The 25,599-nt window shown below is 39.6% G+C and overlaps 1 protein-coding gene across 1 annotated transcript in view; it reads left to right on the top strand.

The window, feature by feature from the left end:
• Window positions 1–25,599, top strand: part of LOC138311126 (uncharacterized) — a 112,734-nt gene that overhangs the window by 42,058 nt on the left and 45,077 nt on the right. Inside the window, 28 exon segments of the mRNA XM_069252574.1 lie at window positions 271–555; window positions 1,055–1,858; window positions 4,299–4,481; window positions 4,958–5,085; window positions 5,674–5,818; window positions 6,407–6,553; window positions 6,850–7,129; window positions 7,686–7,933; window positions 10,625–10,927; window positions 11,841–12,089; window positions 12,596–12,817; window positions 13,167–13,429; window positions 13,873–14,150; window positions 14,912–15,201; window positions 15,528–15,680; window positions 16,082–16,285; window positions 16,605–16,775; window positions 17,087–17,369; window positions 17,763–18,151; window positions 18,484–18,673; window positions 19,154–19,335; window positions 19,638–19,862; window positions 20,174–20,511; window positions 21,074–21,242; window positions 21,573–21,731; window positions 22,298–22,450; window positions 22,799–22,978; window positions 25,167–25,499. Coding sequence (XP_069108675.1) covers window positions 271–555; window positions 1,055–1,858; window positions 4,299–4,481; window positions 4,958–5,085; window positions 5,674–5,818; window positions 6,407–6,553; window positions 6,850–7,129; window positions 7,686–7,933; window positions 10,625–10,927; window positions 11,841–12,089; window positions 12,596–12,817; window positions 13,167–13,429; window positions 13,873–14,150; window positions 14,912–15,201; window positions 15,528–15,680; window positions 16,082–16,285; window positions 16,605–16,775; window positions 17,087–17,369; window positions 17,763–18,151; window positions 18,484–18,673; window positions 19,154–19,335; window positions 19,638–19,862; window positions 20,174–20,511; window positions 21,074–21,242; window positions 21,573–21,731; window positions 22,298–22,450; window positions 22,799–22,978; window positions 25,167–25,499 — 6,954 coding nt within the window.

Here is a 25,599-nt window from a genome sequence, read left to right as displayed (position 1 = left end):
TCTGAACTTTTGATTTCCTATGTTGTTGAATATGCCCTTGGGAAATATGACATGCCTTGGGTAAACAAAGGCTCTTGTCTCCTGGCCTAAAGCCAGGTCAATTAATACAAAATATTCAACTCCTGAATATGTCATGATAATGAAAAATCACACAATATCGGGTGATGTATGCAATCATGATATTAGACCCTCTTTTGTAAAGTTTACTAAGAAACATTTAAGGAGAAAAAAATCCCCTGTTGACCTTACCATGACCTTGACCGTTTGTAGGTGGAGAGTACTGTGCACAAGCTGGTTTGACCTCGCCCTCTGGCCTGTGCATGGCCGGCTACTTCTGCGACTCTGGATCTGCCACGGCAACGCCTTCAGGTATTGGAGGAAACAACTGCTCCGCCGGCTACTTCTGTCCCGAGGGGTCAGCAAGCCCGACTCCCTGTACCCCCGGGTCATTCTGTGGAACTGACCTCCTGAACATGACCTCTGGCCTCTGTGACCCTGGATACTACTGTACCCAGATGGCTGTTGTATCTAATCCTACCGATGGAAATGTCACAGGTAGGTGATATCTGTAGCTAGATACTGTACAGCAGTTATATTTTGTGGATGAAATTTTTTCGCATGTTTTACTCTAGACACTAGTGAAATATTTAGAAAAATGATATTATAATAATAATATTATCATGTAATTGACATATTACACTTTGTTTTATATGAACTCTGAAGTTTAAACTCTGCGATTATGACTCAAAAATGTGAAATTTTGGCCTAACAGATTTAAAATGCTATATAGTTATCGTTGGTGATACAAGGTAAGATTGACCAGGGTATTATTTTGAAATAGCATCTTGGATCATAGAAACATTTACCCATAGTCTACTTTTCATGTTGATGTCAATATTTGAACAAAAACTTGCCATGGTTTTATAGTCAAATCTTGGAAAACATTGTGACAAATGAACACAATTCTGTAAAATGAACCGCTGACATATGAGAGGTACAGGTCATGTAGGCCTCTTGTACAGTAAATATTACATTATGGTGCACTTTGTTCTAGGTGATATTTGCCCTATGGGAGCCTACTGTCCCGCCGGAAGTACTGCACCATTGCTTTGTCAGGCCGGAACATACCTGAACAGCACAGGAAATGATGCCGATACAGACTGTGTGGCTTGTGTTGCCGGAAGTTACTGCAGCGGAAGTGGAAACAGCGTTCCTGATGGACTATGTAGCTCTGGCTATTACTGTCCCTCCGGTCAGGACAATCCGACCCCTGCCAGCTACAACTGTACCCAGGGACACTACTGCCCCGAGGGTAGCATCGCACCACTCAGGTGTGCGTCAGGCTCCTACCAGGATGATATCGGCTCTTCATGGTGCAAGGCTTGTCCGGCTGGATATTTCTGCGACAGTACCATGGACCCTGTTGTACTTTTCAACAGCTCCCACTGTCCCACTGGATTTTACTGCCCAGAGAATACCACAATGTCCACCGAGTTCCCCTGCCCAGCTGGAACTTTCAATAACATCACCCATCGTACTGTTGTTTCGGACTGCACCCCTTGTAGCGGTGGGATGTATTGCGACCAGGTTGGACTAACGGTTCCAGTTGCAGATTGTGCCGCTGGCTATTTCTGCTTAACTGGAGCCAACAGTTCAACTCCATCACAAGGAGCTGATGCAGACATCTGTCCTCCTGGGTTCTACTGTCCTTTGGGCACTGTTAGTCCCGTCTCCTGCCCCTTGGGAACCTTTAACCCCACCACCGGACGTCAGGCCATTGATGAGTGTACCAACTGTACGGGTGGAACTTACTGTCCAGACTACAACATGACAGCCACTGGACCGGCTTGTCAAGCTGGTAAGTGACAATATAGATTACTTCCTTTTATTTTGTGGCTCATGATTATCTCCCCTTCCCTATTAGTTACCTCCCCTTCCTCATTAAAGACGAGCTAAGATCAGTAATAAGTTTGGATTACTTTTGTAAGACACATGAATTTGTTTTAAAAACTATTAATTATCTTGTTAGCTCACCTGGTCCGAAGGACCAAGGTGAGCTTATGCCATACCGTGGCGTCCGGCGTCCGTCGTCCGTCGTCCGTCGTCCGTCGTCCGTCGTCCGTCCGTCCGTCCGTCCGTCCGTCAACAATCGACTTCTTCTCCATAACCGCTGGTCGGATTTCAACAAAATTTGGCTGGTAGCGTCCTTATGGGCTACTAACTGAAAATTGTACAAATGATGGGGCTGACCCCCCAGGGGCCTGAGGGGCGGGGCCAAAAGGGGTCAATTTGGCTATTTCCATATAAACGACTTCTTCTCTGAAACCAAGCATGGGATAGCACCCATAATGCAATGGTAGCATCCTTATAGGGTGGGGATTCAAAATTGTACAAATGATGGGGCTGACCCCCGGGGGCCTGAGGGGCGGGGTCAAATGGGGTCCATTTGGCTATTTCCATATAAACGACTTCTTCTCTGAAACCAAGCATGGGATAGCACCCATAATGCAATGGTAGCATCCTTATAGGGTGGGGATTCAAAATTGTACAAATGATGGGGCTGACCCCCGGGGGCCTGAGGGGCGGGGTCAAATGGGGTCAATTTGGCTATTTCCATATAAACGACTTCTTCTCTGAAACTAAGCATGAGATAGCACTCATAATGCAATGGTAGTATCGTTATAGGGTAGGGATTAAAAATGGTACAAATGATGTGGCTGACCCCCCGGGGGCCTGAGGGGCGGGGTCAAAAGGGGTCAATTTGGCTATTTACCATATAAACGACTTCTTCTCTGAAACCAAGCATGGGATAGCACCCATAATGCAATGGTAGCATCCTTATAGGATGGGGATTCAAAATTGTACAAATGATGGGGCTGACCCCCAGGGGGCCTGAGGGGCGGGGTCAAAAGGGGCCAATTTGGCTATTTCCATATAAACGACTTCTTCTCTGAAACTGAGCATGGTATAGCACCCATAATGCAATGGTAGCATCTTTATAGGGTGGGGATTCAAAATTGTGCAAATGATGGGGCTGACCCCCAGGGGGCCTGAGGGGCGGGGTCGAAAGTGGCCAATTTGGCTATTTCCATATAAACGACTTCTTCTCTGAAACTAAGCATGGTATAGCACCCATAATACAATGGTAGTATCCTTATAGTGTGGGAATTCAAAATTGTGCAAATGATAGGGCTGACCCCCCGGGGGCCTGAGGGGTGGGGTCAAAAGTGGTCAATTTCCATATAAATGACTTTTTCTCTGCAACTTAACATGGGATTACGCTCATAATGCAATGGTTACATCCTTATAGGGTTTGGATTCAAAATTTTGCAAATGATGGGGCTGACCCCCCGGGGGCCTGAAGGGTGGGGTCAAAAGGGGTCAATTTAGCTATTTCCATATAAATGACTTCTTCTCTGCAACTAAGCATGGTATAGCACCCATAATACAATGGTAGTATCCTTATAGTGTGGGAATTCAAAATTGTGCAAATGATAGGGCTGACCCCCCGGGGGCCTGAGGGGTGGGGTCAAAAGTGGTCAATTTCCATATAAATGACTTTTTCTCTGCAACTTAACATGGGATTACGCTCATAATGCAATGGTTACATCCTTATAGGGTTTGGATTCAAAATTTTGCAAATGATGGGGCTGACCCCCCGGGGGCCTGAAGGGTGGGGTCAAAAGGGGTCAATTTAGCTATTTCCATATAAACGACTTCTTCTCTGCAACTAAGAATGGAAGAGCACTTATAATGCAATGGTAGCATCCTTATAGGTTTGGGATTTGAAATTGTACAAATGATAGGGCTGACCCCCGGGGCCTTAGACGGCAATAGATGCGAGGTCAAAAGGTCAATTAGGCTACTATTTTCATATAAATTACTTTGTCTCTGAACCTATGTATTGGATAGCATATTTGTATGGTATCAATAGCATCATTGTATGGTTGTGATTCAAAATTAAACTTTGGGAGTCAATTTTGCTTATTTTTTTTTGAGTCTTGTGATAATTACTAACAAAAAACCAGGTGAGCGATACAGGCCCTCTGGGCCTCTTGTAATTTTAGGTATGATTTTGTTTCCTCCCTTAAGCCATTTTTTTTGGAAATTCTCATATTATTTTTTATCAAACATAATGGCCCTGTTTATGTTATCGTCTTCCATTTCGTAATGAAATACACTAAAATATGATTTAAAATATTTTTATGAGGAAAAGATGATATTTAATGATTTCTAGAGCACTTATTAATAAATTATTTAATATTTTGTTAATTTATATAATGAATTCCCTTTCCAAGGTTACTACTGTCCATCTAAAGCGGATGTGGCCCAGTTTATCCTGTGTCCAGAGGGATCCTACTGCCCACTTGGAAGTGACCAACCCATACCATGTGCTGCTGGGTCATTCTCAAACGTGACCGGCTTGACTGCTCAATCTGAGTGTACCAACTGTACTGATGGTTTCTACTGTCCAACTGCAGGTAAACCAGATGGATATTAAGTTAATTAGCATCATTTTTAGTTTGTAGTGTGACATACATTGTCTTGATGATGTCAGATAAATTTTATTTTATTTTGCATCAGGGTTTAAAACTGATTTAGACAACTAAACATTATAAAAGGAATGTTACTACTTCAACTGAAATTAGATATAATAGATAGATATCATTTTACTATCAATTTTTATGTTGGATAAATTTTATTGTATTTTGTTGCATCAGGGTTTTAAAGAACTGACTTAGCCAATGAAATGTTTTAAATGGATTGTTACTTTTTCAACTGAAATTAAAATTGGATAAACATTACATTACACCATATATTGAGATATTTTGGTATCAAGAAATATTGTGAGATTGTGTTGAGGATGGGAGAAAGAAAAAAAGAAAAATGTGATATTTCCAATATGCTGAAAAGTAGAATATTAGATTTAACATATCCAATTGTTTTGTTTTAATAGGAATGACAGAGACGACTTTACAGTGCTGGGGAGGATACTACTGCCCCACGGGAATGGCCGTCCCCAACCCCGGGGCTTACATCTGTCCCAGGGGTATGCACTGTCCCAACGGTAGTGAAATATACAAGGTAAGAAATGTACATCTACCTATGATATACAAGGTAAGAAATGTACATCTACCTGAAATCAAATATAACTGAAATATACAAGGTAAGAAATGTACATCTACGGTAACTGAAATATAACTGAAATATACAGTATACAAAGTAAGAAATGTACATCTTTTTGAAATATACAAGGTAAGAAATGTACATATTTTTTTAAATATACAGGATAAGAAATGTACATCTTTTTGAAATATACAAGATAAGAAATGTACATCTGCCTGAAATATACAAGATGATGCACAGTCATATACCTGAAATATCACTGAAATATAATTGGTAAGAAATGTGCATACCTAAATAATATCAAAGATAATACATTATACCACACAGTTTTTTTTCACAGGGATGATAATTTCTCGATGTTCATTTTCCTGGAAAATATGGAAACCATCCATTAGGTACTCTTAAAGCCACATCGCAAAATTATTTAATTCATAAAAATTTGATTTGTTAGTTTTAAAATTTAAAGGTAATAAGTACCAGCTATATTTCCTCAATATACACATACTAACATGTTTTGATGTATGTGTGTACACATGTTCATTACAGGAGTGTCCAGATGGATTTTACACCAACTATACTGGTGCGTCCTCGTGTGATGTGTGTCCAGCTGGGTTCTACTGTCTCCCTGTCCAGCCCTATAACAATACACTCAATGCACAAGATTGTCCTAATGGCTACTACTGTCCAGCGGGTGGGTAGACTTTAACTTCTTTTTAACATTTACATATATATTACATTGCTTTTGCACAATGAATATATAAATGTGCTAATGGCTACTACTGTACATGTCGAGCAGGTGAGTCAACTATAACTTTTTTAACATTTACATATTTCGTTATTACATTGCATTTATTGTGAATATGAATGCAGTGCAAGTGATATGTTAGAATAGCATGAATATTGTACAGTTAAACCTGTTCCAACAACTGCCTGTCTATAACATTACTATAAAGACTGGTTTTAGAATAGCAAGTATGTCATTTGAAATCATTTAAATATTAAAGTTATTCAGTATTATTCTAAATTTCACAGTATAATCAAGATATTTGCATACAATTTTATTTTGTCAATTCCTATTTTAAACATAATTTTATATCTTTTCAAACATAGATCACTTGTCACTTCTTGCAAAACCACACACCAAAATTTGGTGTGTGTATTTTTTCCTAGAAAAGGGATTTGATGAAAATTAAAACATTCTGTAAAAAGCGATCAGTAAACGATATTAATTAAAGTTTCTACGCTTGAAATAATTATTTCAAAATACTGCTGTTTTCAGGAACTGGAATAAACTGGATGTCGTGTCCGAGTGGCTCGTACAGTGACCAATCCGGACTGTACCAGGTTGACCAGTGTAAGGCATGTACTGCTGGAATGTACTGTCAGGGCGAACATCTGACTGCCCCAACGGCTAACTGTTCTGCAGGTGAGTTGGTTGTCAGGAGTATGTTTCGGTGAGATTGTACTATAATATATACATTATATACCTGATAGATGCTTGGCAACTTACCTGAAGAAATCATTAATTTAGAGGAAATAACATAATAAAATTGCACCACGTATGTTTTCTCTCAAATTGTTTGTTTTATTTTGATTTGCAACTGCAATTTCAAACTACAGTATTATTTATGTCCCAAAAGACAGTATGCTAAAGGCGACTTAGCTTATGTCTACAATCTATTAAAATTTAACTGTCATAATCTTTTGTTTCTTCCTCTTCAGGATATTACTGCACCTCAGGAGTAGATCGTCCCCAGCCTGGTGCCAGTAACGACAGCGTCGCAGCCAATTGTACATGTCCAGACCAAGCTTTCTACACAGGTGTGGGAGGAATCTGTCCCCTGGGTCATTACTGTCCAGAGGGTTCAGCCACACCTACAGCCTGTGCGGCTGGGACGTACGCCGAAAGTACGGGACTGGCGGAGTGTGCTGCGTGTCTTGAGGGATATTACTGTCTGGTCAACGCCTCAGAATACCTATCATCGCCCTGTCCAGCCGGTCAGTACTACAAATCACTTATAAATTGTTCTGGGTTAATCTATTTTTATTTAGCAAACTGACACTAATTTCACTTCAGAGAAATTTTGATTTACAATAAAAATCAAAATTTATGCAGAAGAAGAATTTATGAAAATATCATCCAGAAAGTGCAAAGTTCTTAAAATTATGTCTTTTTTCGTAATAATTGTTGATACTTTAAATGGTCCTGCGGTAAAATTGGTTCATTGAACATAGATTAACATTTGATGTTTTGATGTTGTGAAATAAATCTGTATTCCCCTTCCCAAAAGCAAAACAGAAACAAAACATGTTTTTTAAAGAAAAGAAAAAAAGAATTCAAAATATATATTAGTAAACACTTACAGTTTTGAAATAGTTCCGTTTAAGCTTTTGCCTTAAATCATTACTATTACTCTGTGATTTATGCTCTTTCTATCATAATTTGTAAATGATATGAGCATAAAATTTCATCTTTGTGCAAGCATAAAATAGTCATCAAAATGAATAACTTTTACTGAAATTTTCATTTTCACTATTCCAAACAGGTCACTTCCTGTCCTCTGTCCAAACGGAACAGCCTTCAGTACGCAGTACAGATGTCCTCCAGGGACATATAACCCTAACACACTTGGGACGGCCCTGGCCGACTGTCGCGACTGTGATGCGGGACAATACTGCCAAGACTACGCTGGTATTGCTCCAACCGGTAACTGTTCAGCTGGCTGGTACTGTGTCTCCGGATCTGATAGCGCCAACACAACCACACACGGAGGGATCTGTCAGCCTGGCTACTACTGTCCAGAAGGTAGGGGAGATAAGGGGAGATTTTAGTAACAATGTAAGGGGAGATAATTTTACCGAGATATTTTTAGAACATTTCCTTGTGAACGTGATAACTTGAGTAAATATAAACTGAGCTTTATGAAACATTGTATATGTAGACCAACATTAAAAAGATCTTGAACGAATTCAAAAATCAGCTTCATTCGACAGTAATTTACAGAGTTATTGCCTTTTGCACTTATGATTATTATTGGACCGTGTGACGCGATAATATAAACATAGCTTAATGATACTATGTATGCAGACCTATTAGATCTATGTTCCTAATTCGTGAACTAAAGACATCTGTTTGTAAATGAAATAACTAATTTGTATGAAATATCAGGTGACTGTTAAGGCCCATAGACCTCTTTTTAGGTCATCTGACCCGAAGGGTCAGGATGACCTATAGTCGTCATGTTTCGTCCGTCGTCGTGCGCCGTGCGCCGTCCGCCGTCCGCCGTCCGCCGTCAGCCGTCCGCCGTCCGCCGTGCGTTAACTTTTCACATTTTGAACTTCTTCTCAAGTTCTACCTGTGCAATTTGGCTGAAACTTGCATGAAATGATCCTGACATGGTCCCGACAAAGTGTTGTTATTTTTCGGGTCGATCCGAAATCCAAGATGGCCGCCACAGCCGCCATCTTGAAAACACATTTTGAACTTCTTCTCAAGTTCTACCGGTGCGATTTGACTGAAACTTGCATGAAATGATCCTGACATGATCAAGACAAAGTGTTGTTATTTTTCGGGTCGATCCGAAATCCAAGATGGCCGCCACAGCCGCCATCTTGAAAACACATTTTGAACTTCTTCTCAAGTTCTACCAGTGCGATTTGGCTGAAACTAGCATGAAATGATCCTGACATGGTCCCGACAAAGTGTTGTTATTTTTCGGGTCAATCCGAAATCCAAGATGGCCGCCACAGCCGCCATCTTGAAAACACATTTTGAACTTCTTCTCAAGTTCTACCGGTGCGATTTGACTGAAACTTGCATGAAATGATCCTGACATGGTCCCGACAAAGTGTTGTTATTTTTCGGGTCGATCCGAAATCCAAGATGGCCGCCACAGCCGCCATCTTGAAAACACATTTTGAACTTCTTCTCAAGTTCTACCAGTGCGATTTGGCTGAAACTTGCATGAAATGATCCTGACATGGTCCCGACAAAGTGTTGTTATTTTTCGGGTCGATCCGAAATCCAAGATGGCCGCCACAGCCGCCATCTTGAAAACACATTTTGAACTTCTTCTCAAGTTCTACTGGTGCGATTTGGCTGAAACTTGCATGAAATGATCCTGACATGGTCCCGACAAAGTGTTGTTATTTTTCGGGTTGATTGGGATCCGAAATCTAAGATGGCCGCCACAGCCGCCATCTTGAAAACACATTTTGAACTTCTTCTCAAGTTCTACCGGTGCTATATGGCTGAAACTTGCATGAAATGATCCTGACATGGTCCCGACAAAGTCTTGTTATTTTTCGGGTCGATCTGAAATCCAAGATGGTCGCCACAGCCGCCATCATGAAAACACATTTTGAAATTCTTCTCAAGTTCTACCGGTGCGATTTGGCTGAAACTTGCATGAAATGATCCTGACATGGTCCCGACAAAGTGTTGTTATTTTTCGAGTCGATCCGAAATCCAAGATGGCCGCCACAGCCGCCATCTTGAAAACACATTTTGAACTTCTTCTCAAGTTCTACCGGTGCGATTTGGCTGAAACTTGCATGAAATGATCCTGACATGGTCCCGACAAAGTGTTGTTATTTTTCGGGTCGATCTGAAATCCAAGATGGCCGCCACAGCCGCCATCTTGAAAACACATTTTGAACTTCTTCTCAAGTTCTACCGGTGCGATTTGGCTGAAACTTGCATGAAATGATCCTGACATGGTCCCGACAAAGTGTTGTTATTTTTCGGGTCGATCTGAAATCCAAGATGGCCGCCACAGCCGCCATCTTGAAAACACATTTTGAACTTCTTCTCAAGTTCTACCGGTGCGATTTGGCTGAAACTTGCATGAAATGATCCTGACATGGTCCCGACAAAGTATTGTTACATCTCTGGTTGATCCCAAATCGAAGATGACTACCATGACACTATATCTAATTAATTTCCTCTGTGTTAATTATAAGGCCCTTGGGCCAATTTGTTTGAAATAAAATTTGTTGAAAGAAATTGAAAATGATCCTGACATGATCCTGACAAAGTGACACCATATATAATTAATTTTACTATTGTCAAGGTAGTCAGATGACCGTTAAGGCCCTTTGGGCCTCTTGTTTAATAAAATTTTCAGTCCTAAGGGGAGATCATTTTACCTAGATAAAAAAAAAATTATTAAGATAATCTGGTGTCAGTATTTTCAATTGCTATCAGAGGGTATTTCATGGAGACCTTCAGTTGTAAGGGGAGATCATTTTGCTGAGATATTCTTGTAACATTATTGTCAATAGCAAGGGAAGAAAATTTTATGGTGACACTCAAGTAACATTGTTTAATGCGAGGGGAGATAATTTTAGTAACATTATTGTCAAATATAAAAACGTTTTTGCATAGTATTTATATTTGTTTCAGTCACATTGATATTGAAAATATCAATCATATTTCAAAGATTAACATTATGAAAACAATACTTTTTCAATGTCTAATATTGAATCCTATTCTCAGGTTCCAGTAGCCCAACACCGTGTCCAGGAGGAAAGTATTGTCAGTTTGAAGGCCTCGACTCACCAACAGGCAACTGCTCGGCTGGCTACTACTGTTCTGCTAAGGCCTCCTCAGTCACACCCCCTGGGGATAGTACTGGAGACATCTGTCCCCCGGGATTCTACTGTGAAGAAGGATCACTTGCCCCCACCCCCTGTGCCCCAGGAACCTATAGTCCTAGTACAGGAAACCGAGCTGTCAACGATTGTCTCGCCTGTTCCTTTGGAGAATATTGTGGCGACTATAACCTTACTGCTACTACAGGTAAGCTGCTGGAGGTTTGTGTGAATTCATTAAAAGTAAAGTTATAACAAGTTTGACTTGATGGCCTCAACCTGTGTTTTTCAAAGTTAAACTCAAATAAGTTTGTAAGTGACCATACCATTGTAACATAAGTTTGTAACTCAAATAAATAGTTTGTAAGTGATCATTACCTATTGTAACTCAAATAAGTTTGTAAGTGACCATGACCTATTTGAAACTCAAATAAATTTGTAAGTGATCATAACCTATTGTAATAAATATGTTTGTAAGTGATCATAACCTATTCTAACTCAAATAAGTTTGTAAGTGATCATAACCTATTGTAACTCAAATAAGTTTGTAAGTGATCATTATTATTGTAACTCAAATAAGTTTTTAAGTGATCTTACCTTTTGAAACTCAAATAAGTTTGTAAGTGATCATAACATATTGTAACTCAAATAAGTTTGTAAGTGACATAACCTATTGTAACTAAAATAAGTTTGTAAGTGATCATAACCTATTCTAACTCAAATAAGTTTGTAAGTGATCATAACATATTGTAACTCAAATAAGTTTGTAAGTGATCATAACATATTCTAACTCAAATAAGTTTTGTAAGTGATCATAACCTATTGTAACTCAAATAAGTTTGTAAGTGATCATAGCCTATTGTAACTCAAATAAGTTTTGTAAGTGATCATTACCTATTGTAACTCAAATAAGTTTTGTAAGTGATCATAACCTTTTTTAAAGGCCAAACACTACAACAAGTAATTGGATGACTTCAAAATTATATATTACCAAGTCAAAAATTGTTTTCATAATTGAAACTTGATAATTCAGTTTTACATCACAAGTATTTTTGTGTTTTGTAGGTAACTGCACTGAATGATAATTCAGTTTACATGACAAATATTTCTATGTTTGGCAGGTAACTGCACCCAAGGATATTACTGTCCGGAGGGTCAAATCACAGACACACCCTTCCTGTGTACTGTTGGTCACTACTGTCCTGAGTCCACAGCCAGCCCTATTCTGTGTCCGAGCGGCTTCTACCAGGACCAACTAGGCCAATGGACATGCAAGTTGTGTCCGGAGGGGTACTATTGTGATAACAGTCTCGGCGTTGTGGTCATCAACGAAACCATCAAATGTCCTACCGGCTACTTCTGTCCAGCAGGTACAGTATAGTTTATAACTCTTTGGTAAAGCCTAAAGGTGGTCAAATGTTACGATATCTCTCACCAATCACTGATTTGTCACCGCTTTTAACCGTGAGAGATTTCTCTGTCAACCTCTAGGGTACAACAGATTGAGTACGCTAACCTTTTGAACCAAAGGTTAAGGCAAACCAATTCATTGACATCATGAATTCATGCAGCATAACGGTGTTGTTGATAATTGATGTTCTCCAATATCAGATCTGATTTCATTTGGTTTGGTTTGTTAATGTCATATTAACATTTAAGGACATGTCATATTTTTGAGACAGAGGAAACCAGAGTACCCAGAGAAAAAACACCAACTTAGTGGTGGAGGTCCTTCAGTACTATTTAGGGACATCATAACCACTTGCCCACAACAGACCCTATTGTGATTTTAAAGTATGATGATTTTGAGATTTACGAAATTTGAATTGTTAGATATGATGACTCTTAATTATATATAAATGATTTAACGTTTTAGGTACCATGCAGAGTAGCCAGTACCCCTGTCCACTGGGAACCTATAACAACATGACCGGACTGAACCAGAGCTCCCAATGTACCCCGTGTACCGCAGGCTACCACTGTAGTATTATTGGCCAATCAGAACCTGTTGGACTGTGTGCTGCGGGATTCTACTGTCAGCTGTATGCGGAGCTAGCTACCCCTAACAACACTGGCTTTGCTGGCATCTGTCCACAAGGTAAAATGATCAAGGATTTAGAACTTGTCTTTTAAGATGTCTTTGGTGCTAGTTTGTAGCAATAGGCCCGTTGATGTCCAAGCCCGTTCCCTGGACATTTCATACGGTCAATAAAATTAAATCCATAAATGATTTTAATTAATGTATAAATCATATATGACATTCTTATACAGTTTAGCTAGATCACAAACTTTCAATCGGTGAAATTAAATTTTAAAGCAGATTTGCAAACTCAATTCAATATGCTATTTTGGAATGCATTTGATGTTTGAAATTAAACAATGAAAAAAATCTTTTTACATATTTCCCGATTTAGATATATACTTCAGTTGTTACACTATAATTACAGGGTCCTACTGTCCAGAAGGCACTATAAATCCTATCGACTGCCCAGCCGGCACATACGGCGGACTAGAAGGCCTGGCTAATGTGACCCAATGTACAGAGTGTACGGGCGGTCAGTACTGTGAGATTCCCGGATTGACCGCTCCGCAAGGTGACTGTACAGCTGGTTACTTCTGTACAGGTGGCTCCGACTCAAGGGTCAAGGAATTGTGTACATCTGGTCACTTCTGTCCAACAGGAACCCAGACACCACAGCGATGTCCAGAGGTAAGTTGAGATATCTATAAGGAATGGTGCTGTCTTTGGCTTCTTTTGTTAATTTGAATGTGAGGAAAAAGTAAATGTTATCTAAAATGTCTGAAGGATCTTTGCAGCATGTTGCTGTGTAACTTTATAAGACCATACTTTTTTGTTTCACAAATGATCGGTGTTTATAAAGCTATAGGGCTTTCTTTTTCACTTGGGTCATCTTAATTGAAATATTTGTCTGGATATTATAGTGTATTGATTATTAAGGGAAGGAGAATTTCTAAGAATATTCATCATACGTTGCATAAACTGCAACTGATAATTCAGGTTTCTGAATAAAATTCAAAGTTGTTTGACAACCTTTAATATTGCAATTTTATAAATGTAAAATATCAAATATTTATGTCTATAATGTAAAAAAAGAAATTTTATTACCTAACTCCTATTGATATTTTACACAGGGAACTTTCAACCCCTACCTTGGACTGAACAGTTCTGACTTCTGTACCCCATGTACTGAGGGACAGTACTGTGAGACAGAGGGACTGAACGCTACTACAGGCCCCTGTGAGGCTGGATTCTACTGTCCAGGGGGACAGAACTCCTCCCGTCCCGACAATTATCCCTGTACAGTAGGCCATTTCTGTCCAATCAACTCTTCACAGCCAACACCATGTGCTAACGGAACCTACATGAACCACACCATGGCATCCGAATGCTACACATGTCCAGCAGGATGGTGAGTTATCTCCCTTGTTTCTTATTTAAGTCCCCTGGTTATTTCTTCTTTGTCTTGTTTTTTTTATCTCCCTTGATTCCTATTTATCTCCCTTAATGATTCCATTTGACCTCTCTTCATCTTAACTTAATATATATGCTGATAAAGAAGTATGAAGAAGGGTAGGTAAATTCATATTAATTTTTGTATTTCCACATTCTATATGGAGATTATATAGTGCTGTTAGAATTCCCCGGTATCCACCACTAATCCCTCTGTCAGTATATTTACCCATTATTATAACCCCCCCCCCCCTAACAACATTAAGAGGGGTATACTGGAATCAAGTTATCCATTTGTCTGTCTGTCTGACACAACTTTTTCTGACAAACTCATCGTAAACCACTTCACAGATTTTGATAAAATTTTGTCACAGAACCCTGACATAAAGGGGAGTTAAGTAAACTCTGAAGGGGTCTGCAATGTCCCCAATTTATGGAGTTATTGCTTAATTTGTGCAGCGGTTAATATTAATTGTCCACTCTGTAGACAGTTCTAGTGAAATACTTGCAGAACATTGGAAATCTCTACCTGACATTTTAAAGTGTTCTGGGTGATGAGTTATCTCCCTTGATTCTTAATTATGTTTCTTGGTTATTTTTTCATCACACCTGATCTTTACTTACATATATAGCTATATAATATTTCATTCTGAAGATAAATTGTATTCTAGATAACAAAGTTCTTGAATTGGCTTTAATCAAGAAAATGTTTCCTTTCAGGTACTGTCGCCTAGGTAACCTGGTAGATCTCTGTCCGATTGGTCACTTCTGTCCAGCGGGTACTGGATTTGATTGGCAGCAATGTCCAGTCGGAACCTACAACAATGAGACAGGTCTGAGCATGTCCAGTGAGTGTAAGCCCTGTCCGGGCGGAAGTTACTGCGACTCCCTAGGAATGGTGACCTCTTCTGGACTCTGTGACCCTGGTCACTACTGTGAATATGGTGTCGATAGGAAAGATCCAACAGGTGGAAACGCTACGTACATCAACGGCACCTGTCAGGTTCCAGGTAAGGAAATGGATAGATTTTACTTAAAGCCAACTTTTTTTTGTATGCGATTTATTTTCACAAATTTCATGATCTGACAACTGTACCTGTATTTCTGCGAAAGTTCATCTCTGTGAATTAATATACACAGTTACTGTATTTATATTGATAGTATTTACCATGTAGTTTTTAATCGGCAATTGTTAATATTTGCAAACTTGATTTAAAATGAAAATCACTAAAATGTATTATTTTGTGTCTTCTTCAAAGAAAACAAAATTAAATCAAGTTTTACTTGTTTTAATTCAGGTTTTCCAAAATCATTTATTTCTTTTCTTTGCCTCCAGGTGGAGAGACCGGTGTTGGAGGAATCTGTCCCGAGGGACACTACTGCCCTCAGGGGACGACCACGCCCCTCCCCTGTGGCCTGGGAACATTCAGCAATGTCTCAGGACTAGAGTCCTGTCACCAGTGTCCAGCCGGTTACTACTGTGTACAAGGTAACAAATGCAATGACGTAAATATATATAAAAAAAATCAATGGGGAGAATGTCACAAATCTCTTCAGTGTTCAAATTCTGTTATAAGTTGGAATTCAAGATTTGATAATAAAGATTGATATGGTATACTGCAAACACATTTTTGCTCAATCTAATTTTAATGACAAATTAATTTCTCTTATTTGGAATAAATGGGAAAATAAAGAACAAATCATGTAATTATCCCTATCAAATCTTAGAACAAAAATCATACTAAAAGAATTGAATATGATATATGCATAATCAACAGCAGGTAATTAATTTTTCGCTGTAAAGGAAGACAATATCCTAAAAAATTATTTTCATTACAGTATATCACATCAAGTTATTTTGACGTTTATGATTAACTTTCTTTTCGGTAGGATCTGTAACCTATGTGGATAGTCCATGTCCATCTGGTCACTACTGTCCACCCGGAACCTATGTCTCCACACAGTTCCCTTGTCCAGCCCAGACTTACTACAACCTCACTATGGCTAGGGACCTCGCTGATTGTCTCCCCTGTCCAGGCGGCGAGTACTGCGGCACCGATGGACTTTCATCACCAACCGGTCTTTGTTCTCCAGGTAATAAACTTTGGATACTTGTTCAAAGTCGGAAAAAATCAATCAATATTAAATTATTTTATGGGGGGAAAAAAATTGTTAAAATGTTTTGTAGGAATAAACCATTACCTATGAATTTAATAATTAATACTCATAGTTTTCTCTCAATGAAAAAGTATGTCGTCCACATTATTTTAAGATTTAATTTAGTCTGAAAAAGAAAAAAATCTGTATAGAATTTTTCAAAACATGTTACATTGAAATATTTGCAGAAAATGAAATATTTTCCTGAAAACTTTAAAAAGTCTTGTAAATAATTTTGATGTGTCTTCCATTCAAGGTTGGTATTGTACCAGTAATTCTAGCCTCCTGATGCCGTCTGCCCCCGAGGGCGGTCAATGTCAGCCAGGATTCTTCTGTCCTGAAGGATCTTACGAACCTCAGCAATGTACTCCAGGAAAGTACTGCCAGACTGCAGGCCTAGCCATACCAACAGGGAACTGTACTCAAGGTAGCTATGGAAACTGAAATTTTAATAAGATACATACCGGGTACGAAAATTAAATTAACTGTATATGCGGTACTTTTGCGGACAATTTTGTTGTCAGACGGGATATTAAAAAGATAAATTATTACAGTGTTACTTGTTTAAACCGAATGTCACTGGGAACCAGTATATTTGGATGGTATAGCCAGGTTTTCATTACAAAAAGAAAGAAGATAAATGCCGTACAAGTATGATATGGAATAGACAGACTAGGGATTTCAATTAGACAAGGGCCGGTTTGAACAAGTCATACTGTATATGCATTTCTATTTAAGGTTACTACTGTACATTGGAAGCAGCTGTTGCCACGCCGACAGACAACATAACAGGTGCTGTGTGTCCAGTCGGACATTACTGTGAGGAGATGAGTTCTGCCCCGACAGCGTGTCCTGTCGGATACTACCTAGATGTTGTGATGCAGGTTCAGCTCAGTGACTGTAAGATATGTCTCGGAGGCAGTTACTGTCCGAGTTCCGGAGCGGAGCTACCAGCCGGAAACTGTTCTGCTGGCTTCTACTGTCCAGTTGGTCAAAACTCGTCAACACCTGATGATTACAGGTAAAAAATGCAAAATGAACTGTTGATTTATTTTAAATTGATTATTTCAATATTGAAATTTAATTTTAGTTAAAGTAAAATAACATTAATTGTTTAGAATCTTCATACCCTCATGCTGAGGAAAAATTAGAATCTTCCACTCAGACTGAAATATTCCTATCTGTTTCACAGATTTATTTCTCCTCACCTCAAATAGAAAAGAAAATGCTATTGAAATTAGACTAACACTTCAGAAACAGAGTCAAAGTGATTGAGGTTTTAGGCTGCCATTGACAGACACACCTAGGAATGATTTGCAGGCTGCAACTGAAACAGACACCATGGAATGGGTTCGATAGCAATTGGGCTTTTTTGAGGTCACAGATGAAAAAATTGTTTTTACTTATTTTGCAGATGTCCTGTCGGACGTTATTGCCCGGTGGGTTCGGAGTCTCCCATCCGGTGTGAGAACGGTACATATCAGGACCAAAACTCACAAAGTACCTGTAAACAATGTCCAGCCGGATACTTCTGTGACAACACCATGGCAATTGTGGTCCTCGACAACAGTACAACCATCTGTCCAATGGGATACTACTGCCCACCAGGGACACGATTTAACAATGAGTTCCCATGTCCGATCGGAACGTTTAACAACAGAACTGGCCTGAGTTTGGTGTCTGATTGTACTCCTTGTTTGGGTGGATACCACTGTCCAATGGTCGGCATGGTAACACCAGTAGACTTGTGTGATTCTGGATATTTCTGTAAACAGTACGCCAACATATCCGCACCCAACCAAGGTTTGTTTATTCACATTTATCATGTGTCAGTTTATGTATTTGACAGCGAATTTTCTGGACTGCATGCATGCTTGATTTTGTTTACTTTGGCAATGATAAGATCCGTTCCTGATATACCCTTACTGACTTTTACAGACTTAAGACGTCCAGATTGTCCCATAATAATTGTGTATACAACAATTGCATACATTTCCTTTAAGGAATTATATTCTTACCCAAAGACTCAGAATGAATCTATTTTTGTGTCACACAATGGAAAAAAAAATCATATAATGTACCATGATAATTTGTTGTAATAGATGACATGATTAAATCGTGAATGTTATTTGTAGGAGCCGATGCGAACATCTGTCCTGAAGGGTCCTACTGCCCTGTGGGAACCACTAACCCTGTCCCCTGTCCTAAGGGCACCTACAGTAACGGAACAGGACTACAGGCCGAGTCAGACTGTACCCAGTGTCCTGCAGGATTTTACTGTGACCAGCCAGGCATGCTTAATGTCACCGGGCCGTGCGAAGCAGGGTAAGATTACATTTAAAGCATTCAAGATGTATGTATTTTTCATTTAATGTGATAATCTTAATATAGGAAAGCTTGCTTTTAGGTGCTCCATCTGTATAATGACCCCCCTGCTCAACACGATTTTTGGTGTTATGGATTGGCAATATCCCAAACTATTCAGTATTCTGTGAATATAGAATAATTTGCTGGGGTTGCCATTTGTGAATATGTGCTGAGTGAAGTATATGTATATTCAACTTCAATTGATTCTATGCTTATGAAAGAGTTCAGCAAATTAAGGTTTCAGCTCTTGTAGAAATCATGTGCCTCAGTCAATAGTATAGTAAGTTCAACCTTTTAACGTTATTGCAACATTTTCTCAAATGGGGAAAATGGACTTTTAATAAAAAGTAATCATTTTGACAGAAATCATGTTTGTTCCATGTTTGACTGTGCATGGTATTTTTCATAGGAATTCTGCATCCATTTATATTTCTTCAGGTGGTACTGTGAGTTGGCATCCAACCATTCGAGGCGAGAGATCTGTCCGGCAGGCAGCCATTGCCCCGAGGGGTCGGGCTGGCCTACACCCTGCGCCCTTGGGACATTCAGTAACACCCAGGGGCTGGTCAATGCTAGTCAGTGTACAGGCTGTACCCCAGGAAGCTACTGTAACGATACAGGTAAACTAACAAACTGTCTTTCCACTTTTTTCCATCCACCATGTTGGATTTCTTTCTATCGCAATAACCGTATGGTTATGATGGATGACATCTTACAACAATTAAGTCCTTCATATAAGACTAATTTTCCAAAGTCCCAAATGACCGTTTTCAATACAATTTTACCTCTATATAAAGACCACTGTCCTCTTTCCTCCATTAGCCATGTTTGACTGTGCATGGTATTTGTTTACATTTATTGTCCATTTCATATAGTTTATACAAAGGAAATAAAATCAAAATGATGCTGAATATTGTTTTAGGTCTGACTGCACCAACTGGATTGTGTGATGGTGGGTTCTATTGTCCTGGAGCTGATACAGTGTCAAATCCTGTTGCAACGCCTTGTCCGATTGGTCTACATTGTCCAATGGGAAGTGGTCTACCAGTACCATGTGACCCAGGAACCTATGCCAACTTCACTCAGGCGTCCATGTGTCTTACATGTCCCGAAGGCTTTTATTGTGTACCAGAAGAGGTCATCCAAGGTAGATAACTCTAGATCACTTTGATTTTAATGATTTGATTAACTCTGTCTTTATTTGAATATTTCATATAAAGATATAAACACATGTTCTTACTTGTCCTAAAAAATAACTCAGTGGTGTGTTAAGCTTAAAGAAGCTACCATATAACTCTGAACTGCTATTGTTGTATTATTATCAATACGATTCTTAGTAAAAAATGTGACAGAGGTTTATTATGGTCAACTTGGCTTATTCAAGAGCAAATAAACTATGTAATTGAATGAATGATGGAAAAACATAAGCTTCATCAGTATGTTCATTGACATTTTCAGGAAATTCCACATCTGGACATCGCCTATGTTCACGTGGATTTTACTGCACGGCTGGCACTGGTCGCAACGAATCTGCTTGTCCCGCCGGAACTTTCAGTAACGTGCTTGGCCTGGTCCAGGAGTCAGACTGCCAACAGTGTACCGGGGGAATGTACTGTGATGTCACAAATCTGACGGCCCCCGTGGCCGAGTGTGCGCCAGGATACTTCTGTGAGACCGGTGTGGATACTGCCACTCCAACAGGGAACCACACTGGCGTCGGTGGCATCTGTCCGATCGGATACCAGTGTCCACAGGGCACAGTGGTGCCACAGGGATGTGATGCTGGATCTTACCAGGTATACTGAAGGGATAAGAGTAAAACTTAAACCTAGGGGTACTATGTAGACTTACCCATGTCCTTTCTGTTACATCAATATTTAGTTGTAAGTAAATTTACATGTGTCCATCCTGTTACGCCATCCCATTGTACCACTGTATCAATTTCATATGGAAGTGGGAGTATTTTCAACATGCTTGTTAAAGAATTAATTCACCTCATAGGTAAAGACATAGGTTGAATCCTGACATATTACAGTAAGCACCCAGACCCACCCCACCAACCCATCTGTATCACGCTACACTTTTGAATCCCATGTGGGGCAGTTAGCAGGGACTGACAGCTGATCAGTGGTTTTTCCTCGGGGTACTCCTGCTTTCCTCCATCGTCTAAACTTGGCACATCCTTATTATATATGATCCTGACTGTCAATGGGATGTTAAACTAAACTTAATCAAACTAAACACAAGTATATTGTGATTTAATATGAAGATTAGTTCATTTAATCATCGCTACCAATAACAAGCTTTATGGCTTTGAAAAGTGTCACAATCCCTATAACTAGTTTTATTCTATATCAGGATGAGAGTAATCAAGCCACATGTAAGGCGTGTCCGGCCGGCTACTACTGTATCGCTAACAGTACAACATATGCTGATAAGCCATGTCCATCAGGTCACTACTGTCCAGAAAACACCACCTACGATGTCCAATGGCCATGTGCAGCAGGAACATTCAATAATCTGACAGGTAGGAAATGACAAATTTTTGTTTTTGTAAAACTTGGAAAGGATTGTTTTGAATTCAAGACAAGTTTTTAAGACTTTGATATTAAGTAAATAAAATGAAAATGTATGATTTATCAAAATAAAAAAATCTCATTTTTTAATGGAGATTGTTGTGTTGAAAGAAAAACAATCTCTTTTTTGCCATCATTCATTTCTAAAATAATGACACTTTGTGATGCATCATATATTTTGTCTTATTAAAAAAAAAATATAAGATAATTTAAAAAAAAAAAAAATAAAAAAAAAATAAAAAAAATATGTAAATCACTTATGCACCATGCTATTTTTACAGGTAAATCTAACTCGACTGCCTGTGAGCCGTGTACCCCTGGATGGTACTGCGGTTCCCCAGGGATGAGCTCCCCCACAGGGATGTGTGACCCCGGATGGTACTGTACTATAGGCTCAAGCCTCGCCCAGACCCTGACTGACGGTGGGAAGTGTGTGGCAGGTATGATGTTAGATCCTTAGGTCATTAGAATCACAAGAAATTACTCTACAAATGTCACAGAATTCAAAAGATATTTCAGCAATGTAAACAAAGAGAATACATTTTTTGGATTAAGGACATGTCATTAGTGCTAAAAGGTAATTAATGCTAAAACCTAGTTGCCAAGATAATGAAATGTCTAAAATAGTCTTAAGTTTTTGCTGCTAATGAAAATGGTACAACATTATTAGTTTTCTATGTATAAGGTTTTAAGTCTAACATTGTTGCCTGATTCCTGAAGTCATCATGATCTATTCTAAGTAAAGTGAATCGGGTAAAATAAAAATCAATCGTGATTTCCTGTAAAAGTTGGATTTCCACAACCTAAGTGAATAATTTATGGTATCCATAGTAGAATAGGGAAAAAAGGTGAATATCATTTTCAATATTTTCAAAATTTTAGTAAAATACTGTAAGTCTTCAATGCATCTAATGATTTTCCTTTTCTGGAACCTTCTATAAAACAAGGAATGAGTTTGAATATGCATATCTGAATACTTTCACTAACAGAGTTATCTCCCTTACAGGAACTTACTGCCCGATGGGAAGTTCAGCCCCTGTTGGATGTGATCCTGGTATGTACTGTGACGTGGATATGATGAGCAGCCCCGCCGGAAACTGTTCCGCTGGGTACTACTGTGATTCTAACTCAACAACGATGCAGCCAACCGGAACTGGAGGTATGTAAATTAGATTAATGTTTATTCATATTTCAAAATGTTTAAGACATACATGGTTTTTGTTTTTTTGTGAAAATCTATTTTCGAATATTCAGTAAAAACTCCATAAATCGATATCGAGAACGAACCCATTAACTTTTGGATATTGATCAGCGCTTCTAAATGTAACATTGTCCTCTCTGCTAATGAAGGAAACAAATGTTACATTAGGGTATTATCAAGTCATTGACATTCAGGGATACCCAATTTGTCAAGTTTTACATCTAGAGGGCGGTTTGTCCCTCGGCATTCTCCACATTGAAATATTTCAAGACAAAATGTTTTCTACAACAATCCTCACTATTTTAGGTGACCGCTGTCCCTTGGGTCACTACTGTTTAGAGGGAAGCTCCATCCCAGCAGCCTGTCCCCCGGGAACATTCCAGCCGAGTATGGCCGCGCAGAATCTGACCTGGTGTCTGGCCTGTACAGCTGGGTATTACTGTAACAGCAGTGGACTGGCCTCAGAAGATGGCCTTTGTGACCAAGGTAGGTACTCAAGTCTTGACCACTTAACACTTTTATAAGGTCAACGCTTGACCACTTACAACTTGTAAAGGTAGGTGCTCAAGTCTTGACCACTTACACCTTTTAAGGTCATCTGACCCGAAGGGTCAGGATGACCTATAGTCGTCATGTTTCGTCCGTCGTCGTCCGCCGTCCGCCGTCCGCCGTGCGCCGTGCGCCGTTGCGTTAACTTTTCACATTTTGAACTTCTTCTCAAGTTCTACCAGTGCGATTTGGCTGAAACTTGCATGAAATGATCCTGACATGGTCCCGACAAAGTGTTGTTATTTTTCGGGTTGATCCGAAATCCAAGATGGCCGCCAAAGCCGCCATCTTGAAAAAACATTTTGAACTTCTTCTCAAGTTCTACCGGTGCGATTTGGCTGAAACTTGCATGAAATGATCCTGACATGGTCCCGACAAAGTGTTGTTATTTTTCGGGTCGATCCGAAAACCAAGATGGCCGCCACAGCCGCCATCTTTAAAACACATTTTGAACTTCTTCTCAAGTTCTACCGGGTTGATTTGGCTGAAACTTGTATGAAATGATCCTGACATGGTCCCGACAAAGTGTTGTTATTTTTCGGGTCGATTGAAAATCCAAGATGGCCGCCACAGCCGCCATCTTGAAAACACATTTTGAACTTCTTCTCAAGTTCTACCGGTGCGATTTGGCTGAAACTTGCATGAAATGATCCTGACATGGTCCCGACAAAGTGTTGTTATTTTTCGGGTCGATGCGAAATCCAAGATGGCCGCCAAAGCCGCCATCTTGAAAACACATTTTGAACTTCTTCTCAAGTTCTACCGGTGCGATTTGGCTGAAACTTGCATGAAATGATCCTGACATGGTCCCGACAAAGTGTTGTTATTTTTCGGGTCGATCCGAAAACCAAGATGGCCGCCACAGCCGCCATCTTTAAAACACATTTTGAACTTCTTCTCAAGTTCTACCGGGTCGATTTGGCTGAAACTTGTATGAAATGATCCTGACATGGTCCCGACAAAGTGTTGTTATTTTTCGGGTCGATTGAAAATCCAAGATGGCCGCCACAGCCGCCATCTTTAAAACACATTTTGAACTTCTTCTCAAGTTCTACCGCTGCGATTTGGCTGAAACTTGCATGAAATGATCCTGACATGGTCCCGACAAAGTGTTGTTATTTTTTCGGGTCGATCCGAAAACCAAGATGGCCGCCACAGCCGCCATCTTTAAAACACATTTTGAACTTCTTCTCAAGTTCTACCGGTGCGATTTGGCTGAAACTTGCATGAAATGATCCTGACATGGTCCCGACAAAGTGTTGTTATTTTTCGGGTCGATCCGAAAACCAAGATGGCCGCCACAGCCGCCATCTTTAAAACACATTTTGAACTTCTTCTCAAGTTCTACCGGTTGGATTTGGCTGAAACTTGTATGAAATGATCCTGACATGGTCCTGACAAAGTGTTGCTATTTTTCGGGTCGATCCGAAATCCAAGATGGCCGCCAAAGCCGCCATCTTGAAAACACATTTTGAACTTCTTCTCAAGTTCTACCGGTGCGATTTGGCTGAAACTTGCATGAAATGATCCTGACATGGTCCCGACAAAGTGTTGTTACATCTCTGGTTGATCCCAAATCGAAGATGGCTACCATGACACTATATCTAATTAACTTCCTACATGTTAAGGCCCTTTGGCCTCTTGTTTGAAATAAAATTTGTTGAAAGAAATGGAAAATGATCCTGACATGGTCCTGACAAAGTGACACCATATGAAATTAATTTTACTATTGCCAATGTAGTCAGATGACCGTTAAGGCCCTTTGGGCCACTTTTATATGGTCAACGCTTGACCACTTACAACATTGGTAGGACCACTTAAAACTTACGAGGTAGATACTCAATTATGCATGTGGTTCACTTACAACTTACAAGGTAGATATTCAAATTACAGACATCTTAGTGTAATGTTCCATGATTTAATCAGAGAATCTGAATGTATGCATGAAGATTCTTGATTTAGCATTGGTTAGCAGTTTGAAACACCAAAATGACAAGAGGCAATTTAATATGTAGTTTTAGCACTGTTCGTTTAATTTAGACTTTTTCTAGGCAGCATTTCTCACTATGAAATGCCTTGAAATTTATGTAAAATTAAAGATCTTCATATTTCCGTATTTCTATAGGCTATTATTGCCCTGAAGGCCAGGTTGTGAGGAATCCTAGTGCCTTCGAATGCCCAGTCGGTCACAAATGTACGACTGGTTCGAGTATCTACCAACTGTGTCCAGCGGGCTCCTACCAGGACGAAGTCCGACAATGGACATGTAAGGAGTGTGTTGAAGGGTTCTACTGCGACAACGCCGTCGGAGCGATCTCTAACTACACCGACTACATCTGTCCCGAGGGTCACTACTGTCCTAACGGGACAAAAGTTTCCAACGAGTTCCCATGTCCGGCTGGTACATTCAATAATCAGACTGGTTTGAGATGGGACACAGAATGTATGCCATGCACTGGTAAGTTTATTCCTGTCATTTCTATTCTCTTTGTTCATGGGCAGAGGGAGTATATAATGTTACCCTTATCTATATGGTCACGTCCTGTCCTGCTCCTGGT

Source organism: Argopecten irradians, chromosome 16 (genome assembly GCF_041381155.1).
Source record: "Argopecten irradians isolate NY chromosome 16, Ai_NY, whole genome shotgun sequence".
NCBI classification, from domain to species: domain Eukaryota; kingdom Metazoa; phylum Mollusca; class Bivalvia; order Pectinida; family Pectinidae; genus Argopecten; species Argopecten irradians.
This window is presented reverse-complemented; position numbering and strand designations above follow the sequence as displayed.